Source organism: Manihot esculenta, chromosome 4 (genome assembly GCF_001659605.2).
Source record: "Manihot esculenta cultivar AM560-2 chromosome 4, M.esculenta_v8, whole genome shotgun sequence".
In the NCBI taxonomy this organism is placed as follows: domain Eukaryota; kingdom Viridiplantae; phylum Streptophyta; class Magnoliopsida; order Malpighiales; family Euphorbiaceae; genus Manihot; species Manihot esculenta.
In genome coordinates this window covers 3297227-3321998 of record NC_035164.2, presented here as the reverse complement: position 1 = coordinate 3321998, position 24772 = coordinate 3297227, and the positions used below count along the sequence as shown (strand labels likewise).

Here is a 24772-nt window from a genome sequence, read left to right as displayed (position 1 = left end):
TATCGAGTTAGCTTCTTAGATTGGATGGCCTTTCGGGTAGAGTTTAGGTAGACTTGTTTTTTTTTTCGAATTTTTTTTTATACCCTACTTTACTTTTGAGGCTCGAAACCCATTCATGTATTCTCAATATATTCTAATGAAGCGTTATTTTAAGTCTAAAAAAATCAAATACTACATTTGAATTCAAAACACTTCATTATATTTTATAGAAAATAAATCATGCAAATAAATACAAATATGTATAATCATTTAAGCATTAATTTATTGTGAAAGTTTCATAATTTTTTCTGATAGTTGAAAGGAAGGAGAAAAAGCTGTCTAAGTTGGTAGGACTACATTGTACATGCATTATAAATACAACTGTTTCTAACATTATAATACACGTTCCTATATGTTTGCTTAGGAGAAAATTGCGTCAATTGAGGTTCCCCTACCATTCATCCACGGTCTATTTCTTCCTCAATAAAACGAAACGCAGCAAAATCACATAGCTAACTATAAAAACGACTTCTTGATAGAAATCCTCCTAGAATTTCTCACATAGCTAAATAAATAATGTTGCTCCTACTACTCAATTGGCACTAAAATTGTCACTGAGCTTTATAAATTATTATTATTAAACATTTAAATTTTATAAGAATTATAATTAATTAATCATTGAAAATTTTTAACGCCTGCAATTCATGTCTGTGAAAAAAAAAATCAGATTGCCTACTAATTTTTTATGTAAAAATTAAGATCAAATTACAGAAATTACATAAAAAAGAATAAGACATCATAACAATATTATGGTTTGCAATTCTAAATCTTTATCGTAACAATTATTTAAAAAAAAAAAAATTCGTACCTCACTTTCTGTATGCATTACCAAGAGTTCCTTTAATAGCACTGATCAATTTTTTACTTAACGTACTGAAGCAATGAAAAAGTATCAAGAGGACTGGGTTTGCGCAATAAACTTAAAAAAATTAATTTAATTGAATTAATTTAAATTTTTAATTTAATTTTTTATTTATTTCGTTTGATTTGGTTTTTAATTTTAAAAATTTTAATTATTTTAATTCGATTTGATTTTAATTAAAAAATAATAAAAAAATGAATCGAATCAAACAATAATATAAACTATAATTATAATTGAAATATTTTAATTAAATTTTAAAATACGAAAAAGAAAGTATAAAAAATTAAAATCTATTAAAAATATAACCAATCAAATCAAATCAAACTAAATTAAATCAATTCAATTTCTTTTCAAAATTGATTTGATTTTTATGACTATTGAAATTTTGATTTTCAATTTAAATCGAATCGACCGAATGCTCACCTCTGCCGAAAAATATAGAAATTGAAGGGTTAAAAGAGTTTTTTTATAACTTCAAACCAATAATCTTTATACACATTAAAAAAATATTGCACACAACAAGTGAATAATATTTTAACTAAAATCTCATATTTAAATTTAAATTAATAATAAATATATAGATATCTTGTAGTAGATAAGTAATATTCAGATTATCACCATTGCTTGTAGGAGTGAGCAGTATTCGGTTCAAATTGAAAAAATTAATCGAACCGAATTGATTTAAAATTTTGATTCGGTTTTTTATACATTTTAGTTCGGTTTGATTTTTAATTTCAGAAATTTCAGTTATTTCGGTTCGGTTTCTGTTTTGATCAGAAAAAAATCGAAAAAATCGAATCAAACCGATTAGTAAAAATAATATGTTTTTTTAATAATATAGAGAAATTAAATCATATTAAAATTGAAATATTTTAATTAAATTTTAAAATACTCAAAATAAAGTGTAAAAGATAAAAAAAAATATTAAAAATCGAAACCGATCAAACCGAATCAAATCGAACCGAATCAAACCGGTTCGGTTCGGATTCTGATCAAAATCGGTTCGGTTCGGTTTTCATAAAAACTAAAATTTTGGTTTTCGGTTTATTCGGTTCGGTTCGGTTTTGAACCGAACCGACCGAATGCTCACCCCTAATTGCTTTTGGTTTTTATTTTTTATGTTTTTATGTAATATATAATTTATTAAATTTAGTGTTTATTTAAAATATGAGTGATATATTTTTTATAAAGTTCTCCGTCTTAAATTAACTTTTAAGATGAGTTAGACTTTTCTCAGAATTAATATGATAAGATTAATATGATGTTAAAATCTCTCCATCCATGTTGGTCTACCCAAAATTAACACAATTATTACCTAATCGAAAGAGAAGCTTTATTCTCATCTTCCTAAACATGCATATGAAAAGAGTCTTCCTCAGCAAAATGCTTGAACTGTTGCTAAACATGGAAGTGTATATTTTACCAAAAGGTTTGACTTGAGAAGAAAGGTCAAAAGACATTGTCTTTGACTACACTCTTGAGTAGTTCCAACAGCTGATGGTTAACTTCCATTAAGATATGATACCCAAAAGCTAAAATCCAAGAAAGTCCCCCTTCATTTTTAACTAATTAATTTATAAAAAATTATTATTTGGTCCTTATAATATAAAAAACTCATTAATTAATATTTCAGTTTTAAAAAATATATTAAAGTGTCCCTATATTTTAAAAATTTACTAATTAATTTATTTATTAATTTAGTTGTTAAGCGTTGCAAAAAAGTCTAAAACTCCTTTAATATGGATGAACTAATCAATAAATATTTTTACAAAAATAAAGAACTAATTAATGAGCATATTACAAGAATTAAATAATAAATTACTTAATGGTTAAAACTAACAGAATGACTAATTAATAAATTTTTGAGAACCTCATAGATGTTTCAATGTGCTTTTCAAAATTGAGGGATCAATTAATAATTTTCTCTATATTATAAGAACTAAATAGTAAATTTTTCTTAATTTATAATCCAATCAACAAAAACGTTTCCCTTGATTTATAATCCAATCAACCAAAATTCCTTCCCAACCTTCTATATATACACAGCATTTTTCATTGCACACTCACAAAGAAGCATTAATTTCCTTGATCACCCACTTCTACTTCACAAGAGATAGGAAAATGGGTGCTTCTCTTTTTACAAAATCATCATTTCTCGGAGCTTGTCTCTTCTCATTCTTCACTTTCTGTCTCCTTCTTGATCCTGCCCTTTGCATAACCAGGCACTACAAGTTTCATGTAAGTATCAGATGATTCATTGCCAACTCCTGCAATAATTTTTCAAGCTACTTACGATATTAATCTTGTTTTTTTCTGTTCTGCAGATCAAGTTGAAAAATGTGACTCGGCTGTGCCACACCAAGAGCTTAGTCACTGTAAATGGGAAGTTTCCTGGACCTCGCATTACAGCTAGGGAAGGTGACCAGCTTCTTATAAAAGTGGTGAACCATGTTCAAAACAACATCTCCCTTCATTGGTAAGCCTGAAATGATCCTACATTTTTCATGTGGTTGCATATTTATCATCATTAGCTTATTTTTCACTTGAAACAGGCATGGGATTAGGCAGCTTCAAAGTGGGTGGGCTGATGGACCAGCTTACATAACTCAATGCCCCATTCAAACTGCCCAGACCTATGTTTACAATTATACAATTATTGGGCAAAGAGGCACTCTTTGGTGGCACGCCCATGTCTCCTGGCTAAGATCAACTCTTTATGGTCCTATTATCATTCTCCCCAAGATTGGTGTTCCTTACCCATTTGCTAAGCCTTACAAGGAAGTCCCCATCATCTTTGGTAATGATCAATCTTGCCTGGTTAATTGAGATTTATACTCTGTTCCCTAATAGTATTTAGGGATAGAATTTAGTGTTTAGATTAAGTCAGGAATATTGTTTTTATTATTGTTTAGTAACCGTTTATTTACACTTTTGCTTGAATAGATAACCGTTGACTGCTATTAAAACAGTTAGTATGCCAAACAGTGTCTTATGCATCTAGTTGTCTCATTGGTGGTTAATGTAGTTAGCCAACGTTAAGCAAATAATTGCTTGTCATTTGCAGGAGAATGGTTTAATGCAGATACTGAAGCAATCATTAACCAAGCCTTACAAACAGGTGGAGGTCCAAATGTCTCTGAGGCCTACACCATCAATGGGCTTCCAGGGCCATTATACAACTGCTCTGCCAAAGGTATATATTTCTTTCACATTTGAAGCTGATCATATTTTCCAGAGGATAATATCTTAACTCTTCAAATTTTTGCAGATACATTTAAGCTGAAGGTGAAGCCTGGCAAGACTTACATGCTCCGGCTAATTAACGCAGCTCTCAACGACGAGCTCTTCTTCAGTATAGCGAACCACACACTCACAGTCGTCGAAGTCGATGCTGTCTATGTTAAACCTTTTGAAACTGAGACAGTATTGATTACACCAGGACAAACTACTAATGTTCTTCTTAAGACCAAACCCAATTTCCCTAATGCCACATTTTTCATGACTGCTAGACCTTATGTGACAGGCCTAGGAACTTTTGACAATTCAACTGTGGCAGGCATTTTACAATATGAAGCATCACTCAGTCTTTCTATCAAACACCTTCCGCTCTTTAAACCAGCACTGCCTCCTCTCAATGACACTGCCTATGCAACAAACTTCACAAACAAACTTCGTAGCTTGGCAAGTGCAAATTTCCCAGCCAATGTGCCTCAAAAGGTTGACAAGCAATTTTTCTTCACAGTAGGCCTAGGGACAAATCCTTGCCCACAAAACCAAACCTGCCAAGGACCAAATGGGACCATGTTTGCTGCCTCAGTTAACAATGTATCCTTTGAAATGCCAACCACAGCTCTTCTCCAATCACACTTTTTCAGCCAATCACAGGGAGTTTATACTTCTGATTTCCCAGTTATTCCAATAATACGCTTTAACTACACTGGTAATCCACCTAATAATACTATGGTCAGCAATGGGACTAAGGTGGTGGTTCTTAATTTTAACACAAGTGTGGAGCTAATTATGCAGGACACTAGCATTCTTGGTGCAGAGAGTCACCCTCTTCACTTGCATGGATTCAATTTCTACGTTGTTGGTCAAGGTTTTGGGAATTTTGATAGAAATAAAGACCCTGCAAAATTCAATCTTGTTGATCCTGTTGAGAGGAACACTGTGGGTGTTCCCTCTGGTGGGTGGGTTGCCATCAGATTCCTTGCAGACAACCCAGGTTGGTATAAATGATCATCTCATTTTTAAGCAATGAATAAAGTTGAGAGAAGTTAAAAGTAACATTGTAAAACTAACAATAACGGTGCTAAAATTTAGCAGGACAGAGACTAATTTAGTTAGTTCACCGTACTACGAGGATTAAATAGTTTTTTTTTTTTTTTTTTAATTTTTCTTCCAAGGTAATGATAGTATGAAATATGATGTTAACAGGGGTATGGTTCATGCATTGCCATCTAGAAGTACACACAAGCTGGGGATTGAAGATGGCTTGGGTTGTGTTGGATGGAAAGCTTCCCAATCAGAAGTTGCTTCCTCCACCTGCTGATCTTCCCAAGTGTTGACATTTGAACTACCTATGATTTTTCCCCATTTGATTTTTGTAACCTAGTTTTATTAATTTGTTCTTTTTTCTTTGTTCCTTCATTTATTATTTTTTCATCAAACAAATTATTTTTCAATAACTATTTAACTACCCACGTGGAGTTGAGGAAAGGGAAGGATTGACAAATTTGTGTGACATCTTTTGGTCATTGTGGCATATATTAAAATTTTTTATATCACTGCAATATTATTTTATAAAATAATATTTTTTTCATATAAATTCAGCACGCCTACTAAAAGAAATAAAATATTATTTTAAAATTTTAAATTCAAAATAGTAATCAAGCCAAAACTATACACTATCAAATTCGATTGCAACAAAAAAAAATTAAACATGTTAATACTGATTATCATATATTATTAATATTCAATAATAAATTTTATTCAAAAAATTATATTTTTTAAAAAATAAAGTTTACTAAACTTCAACAATAATGAATGACAATAATGGTAGTGGTAGTGGTGGTGTAGAATCATCTATTTTATCATAATACCTCTTAAGTATATCAATTTTTTGAGTGGTAAAATCTAATATATAAATTATGTTAGGTAAACACTACTTTGTAATAGTACGAATGATTTCACAACAATTATGGTATAAATATATTTCACTGTTGAAAAAGAATAAAATAATCTCTCCAAGACATGAGTTGGCTGTGAAGAGATGTGTAATTATACTTTAATCTAGTCAACATAGTTGAGTTGGCTGTCAAGAGGTGTGTAATCATGCATTTCATGCTAGATGCTAAGAAAATAATAAGAAATAAAAATTTCAAAACACGAATCATTTGAAAATGGAATATAGAGAGTTATGTGGAGAAATATATGGAACAGAGACTATGCTGATGGGTTTTATATAGAATAGATAATGAAGGTTACAGTTTTGTGGTACCGTGGACCGTGGAAACAGAAACAAACAAAGTCCGTAAGGCAATGCCAGGTCATAATTCAAGCGTTGGACCGTGAAAACAGAAACAAACAAAGGCTATAAAGCAATTGCCAAGCCATAGTTTGAGCATTAGACCATGGAAATAAAGAAAAACAAGGCCATAAAGCGGAAACCTTTAGGTCAGAAGATGAGTATTGGACCCACTAATTAAAACGTGTTCATTCCATGCTGCAAAGTAGATATACACCAGGCCTACTGACCGGTTGTTAGTCACACTTCCTGTGGTTATTCTAAGGCATTTGATGTCAGACCGCAAGGCAGGGATACGCCAGGTATTAGTCTCACTTCACAAGAAGATTTTAAGGCATTTCATACTAGACCACAAGATAGGTATACACTAGGCCGACTGATCGGGTGTTAGTCCCGCTTTAAAAGAACCGAAAGTTATTCCCGCTTCACATAAAATTTCTAAGGCATTTCATGTCAGGCCGATCAACCGGGAGTTATTCCCACTTCGCAAAAAGCTTCTAAGACATTTAATGCACAGGCCATAAGGAGGGTATGAGTCAGGCCACGCGACCGAGAGTATTGATCTCATCTCACAAAGAGAAGCACAAGCATTTGTCATTGCTCTTACAATTACTCCCAGAAATCTAAAACTTTTTGCAAGGAGGAAAATGAACAAAAGCTCGTTAGGGTTGGTTGGGGCAAAAAAATGCTCAGAAACTAGTCAAGGTTATAAAAATATACGGGAGCCCGTTAGGGCTGTAAAAAGCCAAGGAACTCGTCAAGGTTGAGAAAATGCTTAGAAGCTCGCAAGGACTAGAAAAATGCCTGAAAGTTCAAGCAAAAGGAGCTCGCAAGAGCTAGAAAATGCCCGGAAGCTTGAGCGGAAGGAGCTCACAAGAGCTAAAAGATGCTTAGAAGCTCGTCAGGGCTAGTTAGGACTAGAAACTCAACAGAGCTGGAAAGTGCTCGAAGGATTCTCAGGACTAGTTGGTGTTAGAAAGAGTTTGGAAACTCGTCAAGGCATTATAACATCACTCGAATCAATTTTTGCCAGATAAGATTTTCGACCTGACTGGCCGATAGGGTAAGTAAAAAGCAAGAACATTGTACACTCAGCCCGGACAAACAAGCTACATGGCCTAGATTATGAAGAAAATTGTCATATTTGAATCTAAATAATCAAAGACCAGCGGAGGACCTCTGATACTACATGAGACTAGCCCAAAGTAGGCAGTAAGCTGTCATCATGAGATAGATTCACGTGGCAAGGATCTAATAAACCTATATATAGTCCCACCCATATAAAAGAAGACCCGGGCGCTTCAGGTCAGCTTCAAGACAGATCGGTCTCAGGTCGGACAGACTCGTTCACTCAACTTCAGAGCGAGCCTCTATAAGGAAGTTACTATTAAGCATTTACAATCCAACAGATCCCTTGTACGCTTGCCATCACGAGATTTCCTACTAATTAGCCGATGAAAATTCTTTACTAACGAGCCTATCATATCATCGCCAGATTATCAGAAAATGTTATATTTATCTTCATTTTCTTGCAGTATAAAAGGAGAACGATCACAGAGGCTAGGGTACACAATTCTCTAAAACAAATACTCTCAAGCTCTATATTCGCCTCATTCTTCAAATTACAGATTTGAGCGTCACAGTGGCTGCCATGGGCACCCACTACCTCACCTTCTCGTCTTGAATTAGTCAATCACAGTACAACTCCATTTCAGCCACATCATCAATTTGGTTTCAGTAACATTACACATTTTAAAAACATTAAATTTTATTAAATACTAAAAACTATTTTAACAATCAATATGAAATTATTTTGGAGATAAGATAAAATTAAATAAAATTATAATAATTAATTTATATATTAATTATATACAAATACAGAAGATGGATAATAATTTTGAGATTAAAAAAAAAGGACGAATAAAAATTATGAAACAGAGAAGTAATATTTTGATACATCAATCAATCGTATTAATCCTTGATTTTAACTATAAATTATAATTAACACAAATCTTAAAAACCAGCCAAAATTGAGGTGAAAAAAGTAGATATAATTAACTAGATCCTATTTTTATTATCAATAATCAAAATTTATTAATAATATAAATGTTGAATCATTGAATAATTGAATTTCATGTATACGAAAATAAAATTTAAATAATAAATTTCAAAGTTCAACTAAAATTACACTTAAATTAAAAAGTTAAGATAATAAATTAAAAAATAAAAATAATTAGATTAAAATATAAAAACAGGTAGATGTTGGGATTTTTAGTCTAATTAACTAAAATTTTAAAATATTTAAGAGGACTAAGAAAAAAAATTATTTAAAATAAAATAAGATGATGTCTTTCGAACTATTTTTCTAGTTAAATTCTTTTTTATTATTTGCTCCACTATAATACTCACACCAATATTATGTCTATTGAAACTATGTGAAAACTACTTGTTTCTCAAATGAATTTTTCTTTCTTTAAATCGAAGAATTTTCAGTTTAAATTTCAAGAAACAAAAATAAGAAAAACCAACTATTCGTACATACAAGAATAAACTCTTAAAAATAAGCTAAAATTGAGGGGGAAAAGTAGATATAATTAACTGGATTCTATTTTTATTGTCAATAATTAAATTTTATTAATAACGTAAATGCTTAATCATTAAATAATTGAATTTTATGTATACCAAAATAAAATCTAAATATTTTTTTTTTTGGTAGTCAAAGGGTCAAGCCCTAAGAGATAACAACATTAAGCTAAAACCCTGCTTTTTGATATGCGAGTTCTAACTTTGCCAAGTCTGTCTTCTTCCAGAATAGGTCGGAGCACAGGAGAGCAGTTATCGAGCAAACGAATTCCCCTATGACTGGGATTTGACATCTTAGCCACGCTATCGGCCACAAGATTCGCTTCCCGAAACACATGTTGAAACTTCACAATCCAATCCCGATTAAGCAGCTCTTTAATTCTCGCCAGTAAGCTACTAGTGATAGCAACTTCATTTACAGTTTTTAACAGCTTGACAAGTCTAGCATTATCACAGTCAACCACCAATCGTCGGAAATTCATATTCCATGCCAGCGTTAGGCCATCAAAAATTACCCATAATTCAGCGTTGTGAATGGAACTAACGCCCACCAATCGATTGTATCCCGCGAGCCAAGCGCCCTCCGAATTCCTTATGACACCGCCCGCCTTGCCGATACCCGTCGTGGAGTCCCAAGCACCATCAGTGTTGAGCTTAATCCAATTCACTGGGGGAAGATTCCATTTAACAGCGATAGCTCGGCTGTTGTTGCTTTGCTTGCTTCGACTGTGCCCAACTCCAGCAGCATGTCTTGCCCAAATAAAGCTGGTATCGAGAATATCCCACGCTTCCTGCAAACCACCATTGAAAACTAAATCATTCCTCTGTTTCCATGCAAACCAGCAAACAATAGAAAAGATTGAACACCAAGAAAAATCCTCATTGTTGAATTTAACCGAGGAGCAAATATTTGCATTCAACCATTCAGTTAAAGAAAGAGAAAAGAACACTCCCTGTTTGGCGGGTGCCACCACTTCCCTCCACACCGATTTAATCATTTAACAGTCCCGCAAAACGTGAAGCACGCTTTCCTGATGAGCGCCACAAAGGCCACAAGCCTCATTATTTGTCAACCCACGTCGAAATCTCTCTTCGTTCGTGAGGATCTTCCCTCGGCAAGCTAGCCAGATGAAGTTCCTGACCCGTTGCGGGCATTTTAGGGCCCAAATATGCTCCCAGATTGCCTCTTTATCATCCCAACTAGCTTTCATCATAAGGCTGTAAGCTTCGTTAACCGAAATGGCTCCCTCTTTAGCACCTTTCCAAGCAATATTGTCTTCACCTACAAAAGGGTTAGGAGGACAAATATTGGATATATGTAGCAGAGCATTAGGGGTTAAAAATTTATCCAGCACTTCCCAATTCCAATCGTGATTATTAGTAACCACATCGGCAACTTTCCATTCATTTGGAATCATCACTCCCGGTTTTTTATGTTGCCACAACGGGCCTAATTCGGGAATCCAATCCTCAAACCAGAAACTAGTACGTTTGCCATCACGAATAGAAACATAAATGTTGGGACGAATTTCATCCCATATCTTTGCCAAAGACCGCCAGAGAAAAGAGCAATTACCAGTAACCACACTATCTGGAATAAAGTCACCAACATGATATTTTTCACGAAGAATGTCAACCCATAACTCCCTTCGTCTGGTTAAAACTCTGAATCCCAATTTGCATAGGAAGGCTTTGTTGTGTTCCTTGAGCTTTCGGAAACCCAAGCCACCATGACTTAAGGGTTGGCAACAAGAATTCCAACTAACTAAAGCCAATTTGGTCTTACCCTCCTTAGCGCCCCAAATAAATCGTCGGATTATGGTTTCAATCTCATTGATGACACTAACTGGGAGTAAGGCTGTCTGCATGAAGTAGTTTGGGATGGCCGCAATAACTGCTTTCGCCAGTGTAATTTGACCAGCCATAGAAAGAGAGTTAGCATTCCAACCACTCAGCTTTCTTTGAATTTTATCGAGCAAAAACTGGTATGTCGCGTTCGTAACTCTCTGATGGAACAGAAGGACACCCAAATACATCCCTAAGTCCTCAACCATCTGATAACCCAGTTTATTACTAATGGCAGAAGCCGTCTCACCAGGTGTATTTGGAGAGAAGAACACTTGAGTTTTGTTGGCATTCACTTTGTGCCCAGATGCATCACAAAAACCCTTGAGAATATCAGCAACTACCTCAGCTTGGTAGAGATCTGCATGACAGAACAGAACCAGGTCATCAGCAAAAAATAAATGCGACAAAGGCTTACCTTTCTTCACAAGCGAAATAGGTTTCCATCTAGAATCATGGACCGCCTGTGTAATGCTTTGCCCCAGTCTTTCCATGCCAAGAACAAAAAGGTACGGCGAGAGAGGATCTCCTTGCCGTATTCTGCGTGAGGGACGAAACTCATCAGTCATGGACCCATTCCAGAGCACCTGCATCCGAACAGAAGTAGTGCATCTCATAATAGTATCCACCAGGCTAGAAGGCAACCCAGCATCAAGAAGGGAATCATTAAGAAATTCCCAACGAACTCTGTCATAGGCCTTTTCAAGATCGACTTTAATCGCCATCCACCCTGATTTTCCTTTAAGTTTATTCATAGAGTGAATGACTTCTTGCGCAATGATGGTGTTATCCGTGATATGGCGACCCGCAACAAAACTGACTTGCGTCGGAGCAACCAGCGTAGGCATGACTGGCTTCAATCTGTGGACAATAGCCTTGGTAATGATCTTATAAAGAACCGAGCATAAGCTGATTGGACGAAATTGTGATACGAGCTCCGCGTTGCTAACTTTAGGAATCAAGACAAGAAGAGTCCGATTCAATAGAGGATTAATCTCATCACCCAAGAAAATTCCCCGAACCATATTACAGATAGAAGGGCCCACTATGTCCCACTGGCTCTGAAAAAATTGAGCGTGAAAGCCATCCACACCTGGAGCCTTGTGAGGGGCCATGCTGAAAAGCGCCTCACGAATCTCACTATCCTGGATAGGGGCATGGAGGGCAGAAAGCTCAGCAGCAGATAACTGGGGAAACTTCCCTCTGATGTAGTTCTGATCCAAGGCCACATCCTCAGCAGTGTACAGGTTGGAGAAATAAAGGGACGTAGCCTTCTGAAGCTCCTCATCGTCAAAACACCAATTAACCCCATCAATCTTTAACCCTTCAATCCTATTGAGCTTTCGCCGAGCAAGGGTCTTATTATGGTAATACTTGGTATTGCGATCGCCTAGAGAGATCCAATCATCCCTCGATTTCAATTTCCATAGCAACTCCTCATAGTCCAAGATCTTCTCAAGCTCCACGCGAAGATCAATCTCAGTGGTAATAAGGTTGGTGGTTCTATGAGTTTCAAGCGCCTTCTGAATCCCCTTAAGCCGGCCTATGATTTGTCGTTTTCGACTAGCAAGAATGCCGAAAGTGGACTTATTCCAAATAATAGCTTTTTCCCTCATAGCTTCAACAGCCTCCGGTGCACTCTGAACTGTCTACCAATTGTCACGAACTAGCTGCCCAAACCCCTCATGGGAGAGCCAACCCGGAAAAAAACGAAACGGCCGAGCACTGTTACGTCTATTATTCTTGCCAACAGATATTAGAAGTGGTCTATGGTCCGATTTAAGCCGGTGTAAGTGGTAGACAGTAGCTCGAGAGAAGGCAAGATCCCATGCAGAGTTACAAAGGGCTCAATCCAGACGTTGGAATAGGTTTCCCCTTGACCACGTAAATTTAGGACCCTTGAATCCCATATCCCGAAGACCCGCATTAAAAATAAAGTTTTGAAAGTCCGATTCACCCCCGAGGTTAGGCGAAGCGCTTCCTTTCTTCTCATCTCTGCAAAGAATAGCATTAAAATCACCTGCAAGAAGCCAAGGATTAGATAAATTACGAGAAATTTTACTCAATTCTTCCCATAAAAATTTCCTCGAGCCTCTTTGTGGGCTTCCATAAACAAAAGAAATATATGCCCAATCTGCCATAGGGCCCTTTTTTACTCGACAGTGTACAAATTGGAAATGGTTTTGTAGCACCTCGAGTTGTACAACATCATTCCAACAAATCCATATACCACCTGCAAAACCACAGGCTTCAATCCTATGAGATCTGTTGAAATTAAGTTTAGAGATCACAGCATTGGCATTATTACTACTAATACGAGTTTCAAGTAAGGCTACAATATCCGGATTGTACTCAGATGAATACTCTTTGATGTGTTTATCGAATCGAGGATGACCACAACCCTGTGCATTCCACACAAAAATATTAAGATTCATAGTCATAAGGATAATTAGAAAAAAAGGAGAAGGACGACATCCCTTATGTTTGATGACCATTAGAAATCATCTTTGGAATAGTTTCGGGCCCTTGGCTTGTCACGTTACTCTCCTTGGCAGCATCATCTGACTCCATGGCCATGCTAAAGCCCTGCACCATCGCATTAACTGCATCAGTTACAGGAATTAAAAAATCGATACCATTATTACCATGATTTTGATCGGAATTGCTAGGAAAATTTGGATGAACAGGTGTGTGCGATACAGAAGCCACAGCTTGGACATTATTCACTTGGCTTTTGTTTGGTTCCAAATTAACAATGGTATGCTTAGCTGGATCCAGATTGATCTGTTTGGGCCGATTTCTTCTACGACTGGACCTACCCCCCTTGCTAGTCACAAGGCCTGATCCATTCTTAATGATAACCCCAGTAGACGTGGCCCCATTAGATGGCGTTGTAGGCCCCCTTCCTTTCGAACTAGAAGCAATAGGCAGAATATTGTTTTTTCCGGTGCGGCCCTTATGCCCGTTATTAACAAAACCAGGGGGACCATCCACAGCTTGTCCAACAAATGGCCCATTATTAATTGGAAAGGCATTTAAATCAATTCCAGAGAAAGGGTTAACAATTTCTTCCACCGCCTCCTTTCCTTTGTTATTTCCAACGCCTTCTTTCTTCCCTTTCATATCACCAGGATTTTTGGCACCATCTTTGGCTCTTTTAATTTCTTTTCTATTGTCATTCTCCTTTGAATCAGCAAGACCAGATGAGCTTTCCTGATTTTTAGCGAGGGGATTGAATCGAGAGTCGTTGGAGGAATTTCCACGTTTCCCGCCACCAGATCCATTCTTACCATTTCCAGATTGTTGCCTTTTCCGAGGCTCAACCAGAATCCAGGGGCCGTATGGTTCAACCGCTGCCCGTTCCTCCTTCGATGGTTCGGCCTCCGTAGTCTTCTTTTCCTCCAGAGTCGATACACCTTCCGTGTTACTCGAGTTCACGATAAGCTTAGGGCAATTATCCTTAGTGTGACCATAAACGCCACAGTGGAAGCACACGATCGGGAGAGCCTCATATTCAATGACCTTAAGCTTCTCGTTCACTAAAATCCTGGTAATCAAGGGTTTCGTGAGATCCACCGTGACAGCCAACCGAGCAAAACGACCTCTTGTGGCAAGAAGGGTACGTTCATCAATTTTAATGACTTTGCCGATCATGGAACCCACTTGCTCGAGAATAGGCTTATGGTAGAGAGAACTGGGGAGGTTGGGGATTCGAATCCATGACACAATGGAACTCGGATAAGGGTTAGAGGGATCAAACGCAAGAGACCATGGTTGGATCGTGAGGTTATGTCCAAAAACGATCCATGGACCCTCTGCAAGCACTTTCGAAAAATCTGTCGGATTACCAAAGCTGATTTCAAAATAATCGTTCTCAATGTCAACGCACTTCATCCCACCTTTTGGTTTCCACAGAGCAAGCAACCTGTTTTGAAGGGCAATGACATTCACTCGGCGACCTAAAAGCTTAGCCACCACAGTTAAAGCCTTGGTCTTATTAGCTGAAAGCAACAGCCGTTCAGAAAAGCGAATTGACGGGATGTCACCATTCATTTCTCGGCTAATATCACCGTCCTGAAAACATAGAGGCTGTTCAAAGGCTTGATCCACAGTCCCCCCTGCCTCCTTCATCATTGCGTCCTTAAAAGATGGTTTCGATACACCCTGAGAAGGGATTTCCGAGTCCCCACCGCCATCCGGCGGGTCTTCCTCCCTTCGTCGGAACTTCTTCATAACTCTCTCGATTTTCATAACTTTTTTTTTTTTTTAATAAAATCTAAATATTGATTTCAAAGTTCAATTAAAATTACACTTAAAATTAAAAAGTTAAGACAATAAATTAAAAAATAAAAATAATTAGATTAAAATATAAAAATATGTGGATGTTGGGTTTTTTAGTCCAATTGACCAAATTTTCAAAATATTTAAGAGGATTGTTTAAAAAATATTTAAAATAAAATAAGATGATGATTCCAAACTATTTTTCCAGTTAATTCTTTTTAAATAATAATAATTGTCCCTATTACAATGCTCACTATTGGTTATGTCTATTAAAGCCATGTAAAAATTACCTATTCTCAAATTACTTTTTCTTGTTTCAGATCCGAATAATTCTCAGTCTAGTTTCATTTCTATAGATGGGAAACAAAAACAAGAAAAACAAAAATCAAATCAGTGTACAAATGTGCCAACGTACAAAAATAAACTTTTAGAGAAAAGAAAAGAAAAAGAAATGTCATCAACGCAGCAAAGATTGCCACAATCTTCAGGCTTCAGACATACTATTTTTTTGTTCTTTGTGATTCTTGCAATGCTTTATGTTGTCTACTCTTCCTATCTTCTCTTGTACAAGGATCGCCAATGCATAACAAAGGTAGACAATCTTGATTTCCTCACAAACATGTCCACATTATTTCATCTCAATGATGAACAAGATCAAAACTCTTTAGAACCTATTCTATTTCCTCAGAAGGCACAGACTTACAGTACAGAGGTGAAGCACATCGTTTTTGGGATTGCTGCTTCTGCAAACTTGTGGGAAAAGAGAAAGGAGTATGTGAAAACATGGTGGAGACCTAGAGAAACTAGAGGGATTGTTTGGATGGATAGGAAGGTAAGGACTAGAAGAAATGAAGGCTTGCCTGAGATAAGAGTCTCTAAAGACACCTCAAAGTTCAAGTACACCAACAGGCAAGGACATAGATCTGCAATCAGGATTTCAAGGGTGGTTTCAGAGGCATTGAGGCTTGGTTTGAAGGATGTGAGGTGGTTCGTTATGGGCGACGATGATACTGTGTTCGTTGTTGATAATGTTGTCAGGATCCTATCAAAATATGATCACAGGCAATTTTATTATGTTGGTAGCTCCTCAGAGAGTCACCTTCAGAATATATATTTCTCTTATTCTATGGCTTATGGGGGTGGTGGATTCGCGATTAGCTACCCGTTGGCACTAGAATTGGCTAAGATGCAAGAAAACTGTATCCAGAGATATCCTGGATTGTATGGCAGTGATGATAGAATCCAGGCTTGCATGGCTGAGCTTGGGGTGCCACTCACCAAGGAACCAGGGTTTCATCAGGTATATACCTATATCTACATGTCTTCTTTTCTTTTGGTACAATTGGCCCGACTGGGTTCGAATTTAGAGACCTCTCAGCCCTTGGAAGGACTCTAGTACCAATGAGCTAAAGCCTATATCTACATGTCTTTAACTCTTAAATACAGCAATGAACCTAATTTTTTAACTTGGAAGCAAAGTGGGAAATGATTGATGTTTGTGCTTGTGCTTGTGCAGTATGATGTATATGGGAACCTTTTAGGCCTCCTGGGAGCCCACCCTGTGACTCCATTGGCATCACTGCATCACCTTGATGTAGTGGAGCCAATATTCCCAGGCATGACCAGAGCTAAAGCTGTCGAACACCTATTCAAATCCATCAGGCTTGATTCAGGTAGCATAATGCAGCAATCTATCTGCTATGACTCCAAAAGGTACTGGTCGATCTCAGTCTCATGGGGCTTTGTTGTTCAAATCTGGAGGGGAGTGGTCTCTCCTAGGGAGCTTGAGATACCAACAAGAACCTTTCTGAATTGGTATCGAAAAGCTGATTATAAGGCATATGCATTCAACACAAGGCCAGTCACAAAGCATCCATGTCTCAAGCCCTTTATCTTTTACATGATCAGTTCTAAATATGATCGACCTAAGAAACAAACAGTTGGGGTTTACTATCGCCATAAATCTCGTGCGCCTTATTGCCGGTGGAGAATGGAATCCCCAGAAAAAATTGCTTCTGTTGTAGTAGTGAAGAGGCCAGATCTTTTTCGTTGGCAGCAGGTAAAGTGTTTGAAAGCATGTAGTGTTCATGAATTACACTAAGCATTCATTTTATGTTCTTAAAATGCTTTAAATAATGCATTTTTATGTTCTAAACAACTGTATTTGCAAAACATTGATTCCAAGAAAGTTGAGATCTATGATTTTAACAGTTGGTGTTGATCAGCATCTATGATTAAACACAATTGATTCTTTCACTATGCAATTTTTAGATAAAATCTAAGTTTGCTATGTTATTGCTGACTGACTCAGAATTTCTTTTGCAGTCACCGAGAAGGGATTGTTGCAGAGTTCTGCCAACAAATAAAACTTCAACTTTGTACTTGTGGGTAGGCAAATGCAGAAGGGGTGAGATTAGTGAATTGAAGCAGCAATAAGGAAGCTAGATTTTCTCTAATCCTATCTTCTTTCCCAAGGATTGCCCGATACATACAGGAATAAAAACATCAAGCCAAGGGCATCAACAGAAATAGAGCTCACAAGATCACATTTTGTTAGCTTCTGCCACACAGGAAAGCTCACAGAAACGGACTTTCAATCCACTTCAATGATTAGGAACTTCACCAAAAAAAAAAAAATTTCCTTCATTTCATCTATGTAAATTTGTACAAGCTCATCAGTAGTCATAGTTTTCTCTACGAATTTTAGTAGCTAAAAGTTGTCCTTTATCTTTCACTTCCTGATAAGAATCATCTAGCCATACGTTCATACTGAACAACCAAGTATCATATCGAACAACTAAGTACTTCTCTCTACTGTAATCAACATATTGATTTATAATTTTTTTTTCTCTTGTTCCTGCCAGAAGCTTTCTTCTCATAAACCACAAATGATTCATCAATCAGTTTTACTGGATGAGCTTCAGTATCATCGGTTACTGTGAAATTCTGAGGAACTGATGCGACTAGAGCCATTGTAGACGCCAAGATGGTGAGTTCAACATGATTATTATCGAAAAGGAGGTGGCATCTCAACAGGTTGTACTTCCACAATCTTGCCATCCTTGATAATCAGGTTAACTGCTTTCAAAAGCAGAAAATATTTATTGAACATGGCTGGAAAAGTGATATTTCTCATTTTCAGAAACCCAACAAAGAAAAGAATCCAAAGAACCGAAATAGAGAAAAAGATTATATGAAATCTTTGAAATAGTACCTGGGTAAGAGAACCACCAAAGAATGAAGAGGCAGAGCAAAAGAACGACAGGAATAAGATGGACCAACTTCTCAGAAGCTAATCTTGCACGCAAAGTCTCCCTATAATCTCTTCTTAAAGGATTATAAGGGCGGAAGTAGAGAGGAAGTCTACCGCCGGAGGTGTACACCCTTAGATTTCTTGGAGAATATATGGCTTGTTGCTGTATTGGCTGCGTAGTAAAATGCTCTCCATCAGGTGCACGAGATGAACTTGACTGCCTCTGCAGCATTTTGCACACCCACTAGAGATTGAGGGTTTTTTACGGAAAGGTGGTGGGAGGGAAGAAAGAAAAAGCGAGTTGTGTCCACAGGGCATTTCTGTTGGTTATATGAAGTTGTAGGATTTGCTTTGAGTTAGTTGGTTTTTAAACGAACATGGCGGAGCTTTTTACTGTTTCAAGATTTTAAAGAATAAAATTTCTCAAAGGTAGCGAAAAAGATTTTCCAGTATCAAACAAGGAGTGGACTTTATCGGGCGCTATAAAGCTAACAAAGGCGGTAGGTGGTCTTTTTTTAAATAAATAAAAAATTAAAATAAAATAAAATAAAATTAAGTCTACGTCAGCTTTTAAAGAGATATTTAATATAATAAAAATAATATATATATATATATAAAATTAAAATATTTTAATATACCATGAAAAAATTTTTAATTAAAAATTTAGTGATGAAATTGATAAAATTTATATATTTTGATTTATATAATTTTTTTTAATATTAATAAAATATAACATATTATTAAATGTTATTATATATTTTTATTTTTTATGATAAAATTGATATTGTAAATATTTTTTAAAAGAATTATTATATATTTTGTTGGATTAATTTTTTATAAAAATAAATTTGAGGTAAAAATAAATAAGCGTTTTAAATTTATAAATATATTTATTGTAAAAAAATTTATAGATATATTTAATGCGATAAAAATAAAAAAAATTATATTTAAATGACCACCATCTTTGAAAAAAAATTATTTGAAATGAAATTGATAAAATTTATATATTTAGGTTTACATAAATTTTATTTATCAATATTTAAAAAATATAACATATTATTAATTGTTATCACATAATTTTATATATAAATTTCTTTTTATCAATATTAAAAAATATAATATAGTATTAATTGTTATCATCCATTTTTATTTTTATGATAAAATTGATATCGTAAATATTTGTTTAAAAAAATTATTATATATTTTATGAATAAAATTTTTATAAAAATAAATTTGGGTAAAAATAAAAAAATTAATAAATAAATGCTTTAAATTTATAAATATAAAAAAAATTTATAAAAATATTTAATGCAATAAAAAAAATAAAAAAAATTACAGGTAAACAACTGTGTAACGACCCGGAAATCGGACCGTTACCGGCTCTAGGATCCAGATCGGCTTAAGGCCGCCGGGACCTATAGCAAGCCTAACATACATCCTGTACACCTGCTAAATCTCATACATGATCAACATATACATAAAAATTTTGAACTTTCTCATTCATTCACCAAGTTTAACATGTGCATGCACAACTCATAACCATAAACATCAAACCCCACACTGGAGCCCTCAACAAATGCTCCAATGGGGTAACATATCATACATAAAGCCTGGTTTATATAAACATTGATAAAATATTTTATGGATTATGTACAAAGGGATTAACCAACATACTAGGGTCAAGCACAACTCTAAACCTCATTAAACATCATTACATTACATTATTGTACTATACTTTACATTACATCATTTTCATGTCCACATCTAGCTATTACATAAAACATGACTTCTTATTCTTGCTGACCTCCTGATTCTATCCCGAACCTGCAACTTGGGGGATTAAGGGAATGGGGTGAGCTACTAAAGCCCAGTGAGCAGAATAATAAAACATTTAAAACATATGTTATCATGGAATGCATCACATCATAGACAAATCACATTAAGGATGAACTTGTCACCAATAGCCCACTACACATTCCAATAGTGCCAGGCACGTAGAATGGGCCTCACTAGTTTTTCTCTTACATTAACATAACATAACATTCTGATATGTCAGGGGGGTAGAATAGGCCTCACTGGTCTTTCTCTTACATAGTGCCACGGGCGTAGAATGGGTCTCACTGGTCTTCCATACCGTATCATCACTATCTCATATCATATCATACCATAGTACGGGCTAAAGGATCATCCAACATTCATCCACATCAACAACATAATATGCAATGCAACATTTTCGTGAATTCTAATGCAAGCACCCTAATATATCTCATGGCATTCATGATGCGTGAATCATGCTAAAACTTTCATTATTTACTTTGACACGTAAAGAGTCATTCTACTCACCTCTGGCTAGCTCTGACAAGTCACTGAAGCAGCTGACTCACTACTGGGGTCCTCGGTTTCTCGGGTCCGAACCTACACAGGTAGACTCAAATGAGGGACCAAACATACATGAACATGACTCTAAAATACTCCCCAAAAATCCCCTAAAACACCTTAAAACAATCATAGGAATCATGCAAAGGAAGGCTGAACAGGGCACTTTCGGCGGCAGGTTCGGCGGCCGAAAGTCCCTCCAGAGCCGAAACTCAGCCACTTTCGGCGGCACCTTCGGCGGCCGAAAGTCCCTTCCAGAGACGAAACTCATGCATATTCGGCAGCCGAATCTCCCCTCCAAAGCCGAAAGTCCACTTTCGGGGGCAGGGTTCGGCAGCCAAAGGCTGGCCTCCACAGGCAGGTTCGGCGGTCGAAAGTCCTTCGGCTGCCGAACCTGAGTTCTTCCAAAGGGCAGAACTCAACCTCAACATGCATATTTTGTCTCCCAAACCATACAAACATGCATTTACCTATTCTACAACATGTATACACAAGCAAATCAGCATTTAGGAGTCTCAAACTATCCTAAACCCCAACACAAACACAAAAAGCAACTCAAACAACATACATTACTCATAAACTCAACATTAACCCTAACATGCAATCAACTAACTTACACATGCATTTCTACCCCATAATCTTCATAAAACTTATTTAAAACATACAAGAAAGGTAGGATCTAAGCTTGTTTCTTGAAGATTGAGAGAAAAGATGATCCTAACTTGGAGATGGGAGAAATCTAGCTCCTTAGACCTCCAAGCTCCAAAACTTGCTCTAAGCTTCAAAAATCTTCAAAACCAAGTTAAAACTTGTTAAAACTCGAAAGATTTGAGGAAGAACATCAAAACCAACCATAGGAGGGCATGGACTTACCATTGGCCGAAAATAGAGGAGAAAGCTCGCCCATTTTCGGCCATGGGTCCTTTTATAGGTGGCAAGCCAGGCCACCTTTGGAAGCCGAAGGCGACTCCAAAATGCATGCATGTTCGGCGGCCGAACATGAACCACATTCGGAAGTCTAACGTGCCCCCCTAAACTATCCCACGTTCGATGGCCGAACCTGGAAATGCCTTCATGGTCTTTTTCATTCAAAACTCAATTTCTTTCTTACTTAAAACCTTAAAATACCTTAAAACATCTTATGAAAACATGATTTTACTCTCCTAGAAGTTTTCGACATCCGAGATTCCACCGGACGGTAGGAATTCTGATACCGAAGTCTAGCCGGGTATTACATTCTCCCCCCCTTAAGAACATTCGTCCCCGAATGTTCCTCAACTAGCACATGCATAGCATAAAACATAGACATACACATAAAACACAAAAATCTAACTTTAGAAAAGATGAGGATATTGTTGGAGCATGGACTCCCGTGTCTCCTAGGTACACTCTTCGATATTGTGGTGATTCCAAAGGACTTTCACCATCGGGATTTCCTTGTTTCTTAGCTTTCTGATCTGGGTGTCTAGGATCCGCACCGGTTGCTCAACATAGGTGAGATCTCCAAGGATCTCCACATCAGGCTCACTAAGAACCTTGCCCGGATCTGACACAAATTTCCTCAACATGGAAACATGGAAAACCGGATGGATTCTCTCCATTGAAGCAGGTAAGTCCAACTTGTACGATACATTCCCAATCTTTTACAAGATTTCAAAGGGTCCGATGTACCGTGGAGCTAACTTACCTTTCTTCCCGAACTGAATCACCCCTTTCATCGGAGACACTTTGAGCAATACCAAATCCCCCTCCTGAAACTCTACTTGCCTTCTGCGGATATCTGCATAACTCTTTTGCCTGCTCACAGCAGTCTTGATCCTTTCTCTGATTATTGGTACCACTCTGCTGGTAATCTCTACTAGCTTAGGCCCTGCTAAGGCCCTTTCTCCAACTTCCTCCCAGCAGACAGGTGACCTACATTTCCTTCCATACAAAGCTTCATATGGAGCCATCCCTATGCTAGCATGATAGCTGTTATTGTAGGCAAACTCCACCAAAGGTAGGTGTTGCCTCCAAGAACCTCCAAAATCTAGCACACACATTCTGAGCATATCCTCTATTGTCTGAATGGTCCTCTCTGATTGTCCGTCCGTCTGAGGATGGAAAGCAGTGCTAAAATCCAACCTGGTACCCATAGCATTCTGCAGACTCCGCCAAAACCTGGAGGTGAATTGGGTTCCTCTATCAGACACTATTGAAATAGGAACCCCATGCAACCTGACAACCTCATCAACATATACCTGCGCAATTTGTCCACAGAATAGCCACTCCTGACAGGGATGAAGTGAGCAGATTTGGTCAGTCTGTCCACAATTACCCATATGGAGTCCAATCTGTTGGACGTTGCCGGTAACCCCACCACGAAGTCAATAGCTATATTCTCCCATTTCCACTCTGGAATCGGCAGTGGGTTAAGCATTTCAGTCGGCTTCTGATGTTCCAGCTTCACCCTCTGGCATATTTCGCAGGCTGACACGAACTGTAACAGCCCGGAAACCGAACTACTACCGGCACTAGGATCCAGATCGGCTTAAGGCCGCCGAGACCCGTAGTAAGCCTGCTGTGAACTCTGTGTACCTATGAAATCCCATACATGATCATACATTTTCTGTAAACATTAAAACTTTTCTCTGTTCCAAGGCTTAACCTGTGCATGCACTATCTCTGTACTGTAAAACCCCTGCTAGAGCTCTCATCTTTGCTCTAGGCGGGTCCAATCATATACTGTTAAGCCTAGTTTTTCATATACAATAAAAGCATTTTCATAACCGACCATGTATATACAAAAGGGATTACAACTCATAAGGTCAAGTATTATCTATACAACATACACTATCTGTTACAATTACATGTCCACACTAGCTATTACATAACTCTTCTCTTTATCTGTACCCTGCTGACCTCTCTAGACTCTGTACCTGCAAGACTGGGGTTAAGGGAGAGGGGTGAGCTATACTAGCCCAGTGAGTAGTACATATAAAATATGTTATAAAATATGATCTCATGGAATGCATCACAACACAAGTACATCACATAATCTCAGACGGACTAATTCAAAATTCCCCCACATTGCCCGGCCCGCGAAGGAGCTCCTCAGGTCTTCATTCAGCACCCTATGGTACCGTGTGCCCGGCCCTTTCAGGGCTCCTCAGGTCTTCATTTAGGGGGCTAATGAATCCAAGCTACGCCCGATCTGTACATGCACTGATTAATGCAACATCTTCGTGCTCACTAATGCAAGACTATAAACATGGTATCAATGATGCATGAAACATGCTAAAAATGTTTGATTTCTCATAGAAAAGATTTCGTTCAGTGCCACTCACCTCTGGCTGACTCTGTACTGAATCTGCAGGTTCTGAAGCAGTGCTCACTGCTGAACTCCTTGGTTCCTCTGGTCCGTTCCTACACAGGTGGACTGAAATGAGGGACCAAACTAACTCAAGAACATTTCTACGAAACTCCCCAAAAACCCTCTAAAGCATCCTAGAACCATCACATAAATCATGCAAAAGAAAGCTGGACAGGGCACTTTCGGCAGCAGGTTCGGCGGCCGAAACTCCCCTCCAGAGACGAAACTCATGCATGTTCGGCGGCACCTTCGGCAGCCGAAAGTCTCAGCCAGAGACAAAACTCAACCTTCGACGGCACTTTCGGCGGCCGAACCTTGCCTCCAGAGACGAAAGTCCAAATGTTCGGGGGCAAGCTTTGGCAGCCGAAACTGCCTCCATAAGGGGTTCGGCGGCCGAACCTGATTTTGCCCGTTGGGCAGAAACCTGCTCTGTTTCATGCAAACATCACCCAAAACCTATCCAACATGCATAGCAACTACTCCCCACTAGCACATACCATATAACATGCATAAAGAGGTCCTAACCTCTCCTTTCACCTCCAACAAACATCACAAATAACACTTAAGCATGCATATACACCATAGATCATCAAAACCTCACCTAAACCTACTCATGCATACTACCCATACAACTCCCATAAAACCTTCAAAAAT

At 37.3% G+C, this 24772-nt stretch overlaps 3 protein-coding genes across 4 annotated transcripts; 2 read left to right on the top strand and 1 right to left on the bottom strand.

The window, feature by feature from the left end:
* The first annotated feature begins 2960 nt into the window (after window positions 1-2960).
* Window positions 2961-5709, top strand: LOC110613251 (laccase-17). The gene is made up of 6 exons (XM_021754290.2): window positions 2961-3139; window positions 3226-3377; window positions 3454-3698; window positions 3966-4094; window positions 4170-5126; window positions 5339-5709. Exons 1-6 carry the CDS (start codon window positions 3023-3025, stop codon window positions 5467-5469), a joined length of 1731 nt encoding a protein of 576 aa, XP_021609982.1. The 5' UTR covers window positions 2961-3022; the 3' UTR covers window positions 5470-5709.
* Window positions 5710-15588: 9879 nt separating this feature from the next.
* LOC110613641 lies at window positions 15589-17607 on the top strand. The gene is made up of 3 exons (XM_021754865.2): window positions 15589-16437; window positions 16654-17196; window positions 17463-17607. Exons 1-3 carry the CDS (start codon window positions 15589-15591, stop codon window positions 17571-17573), a joined length of 1503 nt encoding a protein of 500 aa, XP_021610557.1. The 3' UTR covers window positions 17574-17607.
* Window positions 17608-17766: 159 nt separating this feature from the next.
* LOC110612720 lies at window positions 17767-18791 on the bottom strand. 2 transcript variants are annotated; one of them, XM_021753490.2, is made up of 2 exons: window positions 18352-18791; window positions 17767-18251 (listed from the first exon to the last, which is right to left on the bottom strand). In XM_021753490.2, exons 1-2 carry the CDS (start codon window positions 18620-18622, stop codon window positions 18145-18147), a joined length of 378 nt encoding a protein of 125 aa, XP_021609182.1. In that variant the 5' UTR covers window positions 18623-18791; the 3' UTR covers window positions 17767-18144. The 2 variants fall into 2 exon arrangements, with proteins under 2 accessions (XP_021609182.1, XP_021609183.1); XM_021753491.2 differs by having other exon boundaries at window positions 17767-18215; window positions 18352-18788.
* Between the last annotated feature and the right edge of the window lie 5981 nt (window positions 18792-24772).

What these genes read in the sequence shown, in the direction of transcription:
- LOC110613251 (XM_021754290.2), top strand. Translation starts at nt 3,023, where the DNA reads ATGGGTGCTTCTCTTTTTACAAAATCATCATTTCTCGGAGCTTGTCTC. An exon ending in CCAGGCACTACAAGTTTCAT is followed by an intron (nt 3,140 to 3,225) that starts GTAAGTATCAGA and finishes TCTGTTCTGCAG; the next exon opens with ATCAAGTTGAAAAATGTGAC. An exon ending in AACAACATCTCCCTTCATTG is followed by an intron (nt 3,378 to 3,453) that starts GTAAGCCTGAAA and finishes CACTTGAAACAG; the next exon opens with GCATGGGATTAGGCAGCTTC.
- LOC110613641 (XM_021754865.2), top strand. Translation starts at nt 15,589, where the DNA reads ATGTCATCAACGCAGCAAAGATTGCCACAATCTTCAGGCTTCAGACAT. An exon ending in AGGAACCAGGGTTTCATCAG is followed by an intron (nt 16,438 to 16,653) that starts GTATATACCTAT and finishes GTGCTTGTGCAG; the next exon opens with TATGATGTATATGGGAACCT. An exon ending in ATCTTTTTCGTTGGCAGCAG is followed by an intron (nt 17,197 to 17,462) that starts GTAAAGTGTTTG and finishes TTTCTTTTGCAG; the next exon opens with TCACCGAGAAGGGATTGTTG.
- LOC110612720 (XM_021753490.2), bottom strand. Translation starts at nt 18,622, where the DNA reads ATGCTGCAGAGGCAGTCAAGTTCATCTCGTGCACCTGATGGAGAGCAT. An exon ending in TTGGTGGTTCTCTTACCCAG is followed by an intron (nt 18,252 to 18,351) that starts GTACTATTTCAA and finishes TCACTTTTCCAG; the next exon opens with CCATGTTCAATAAATATTTT.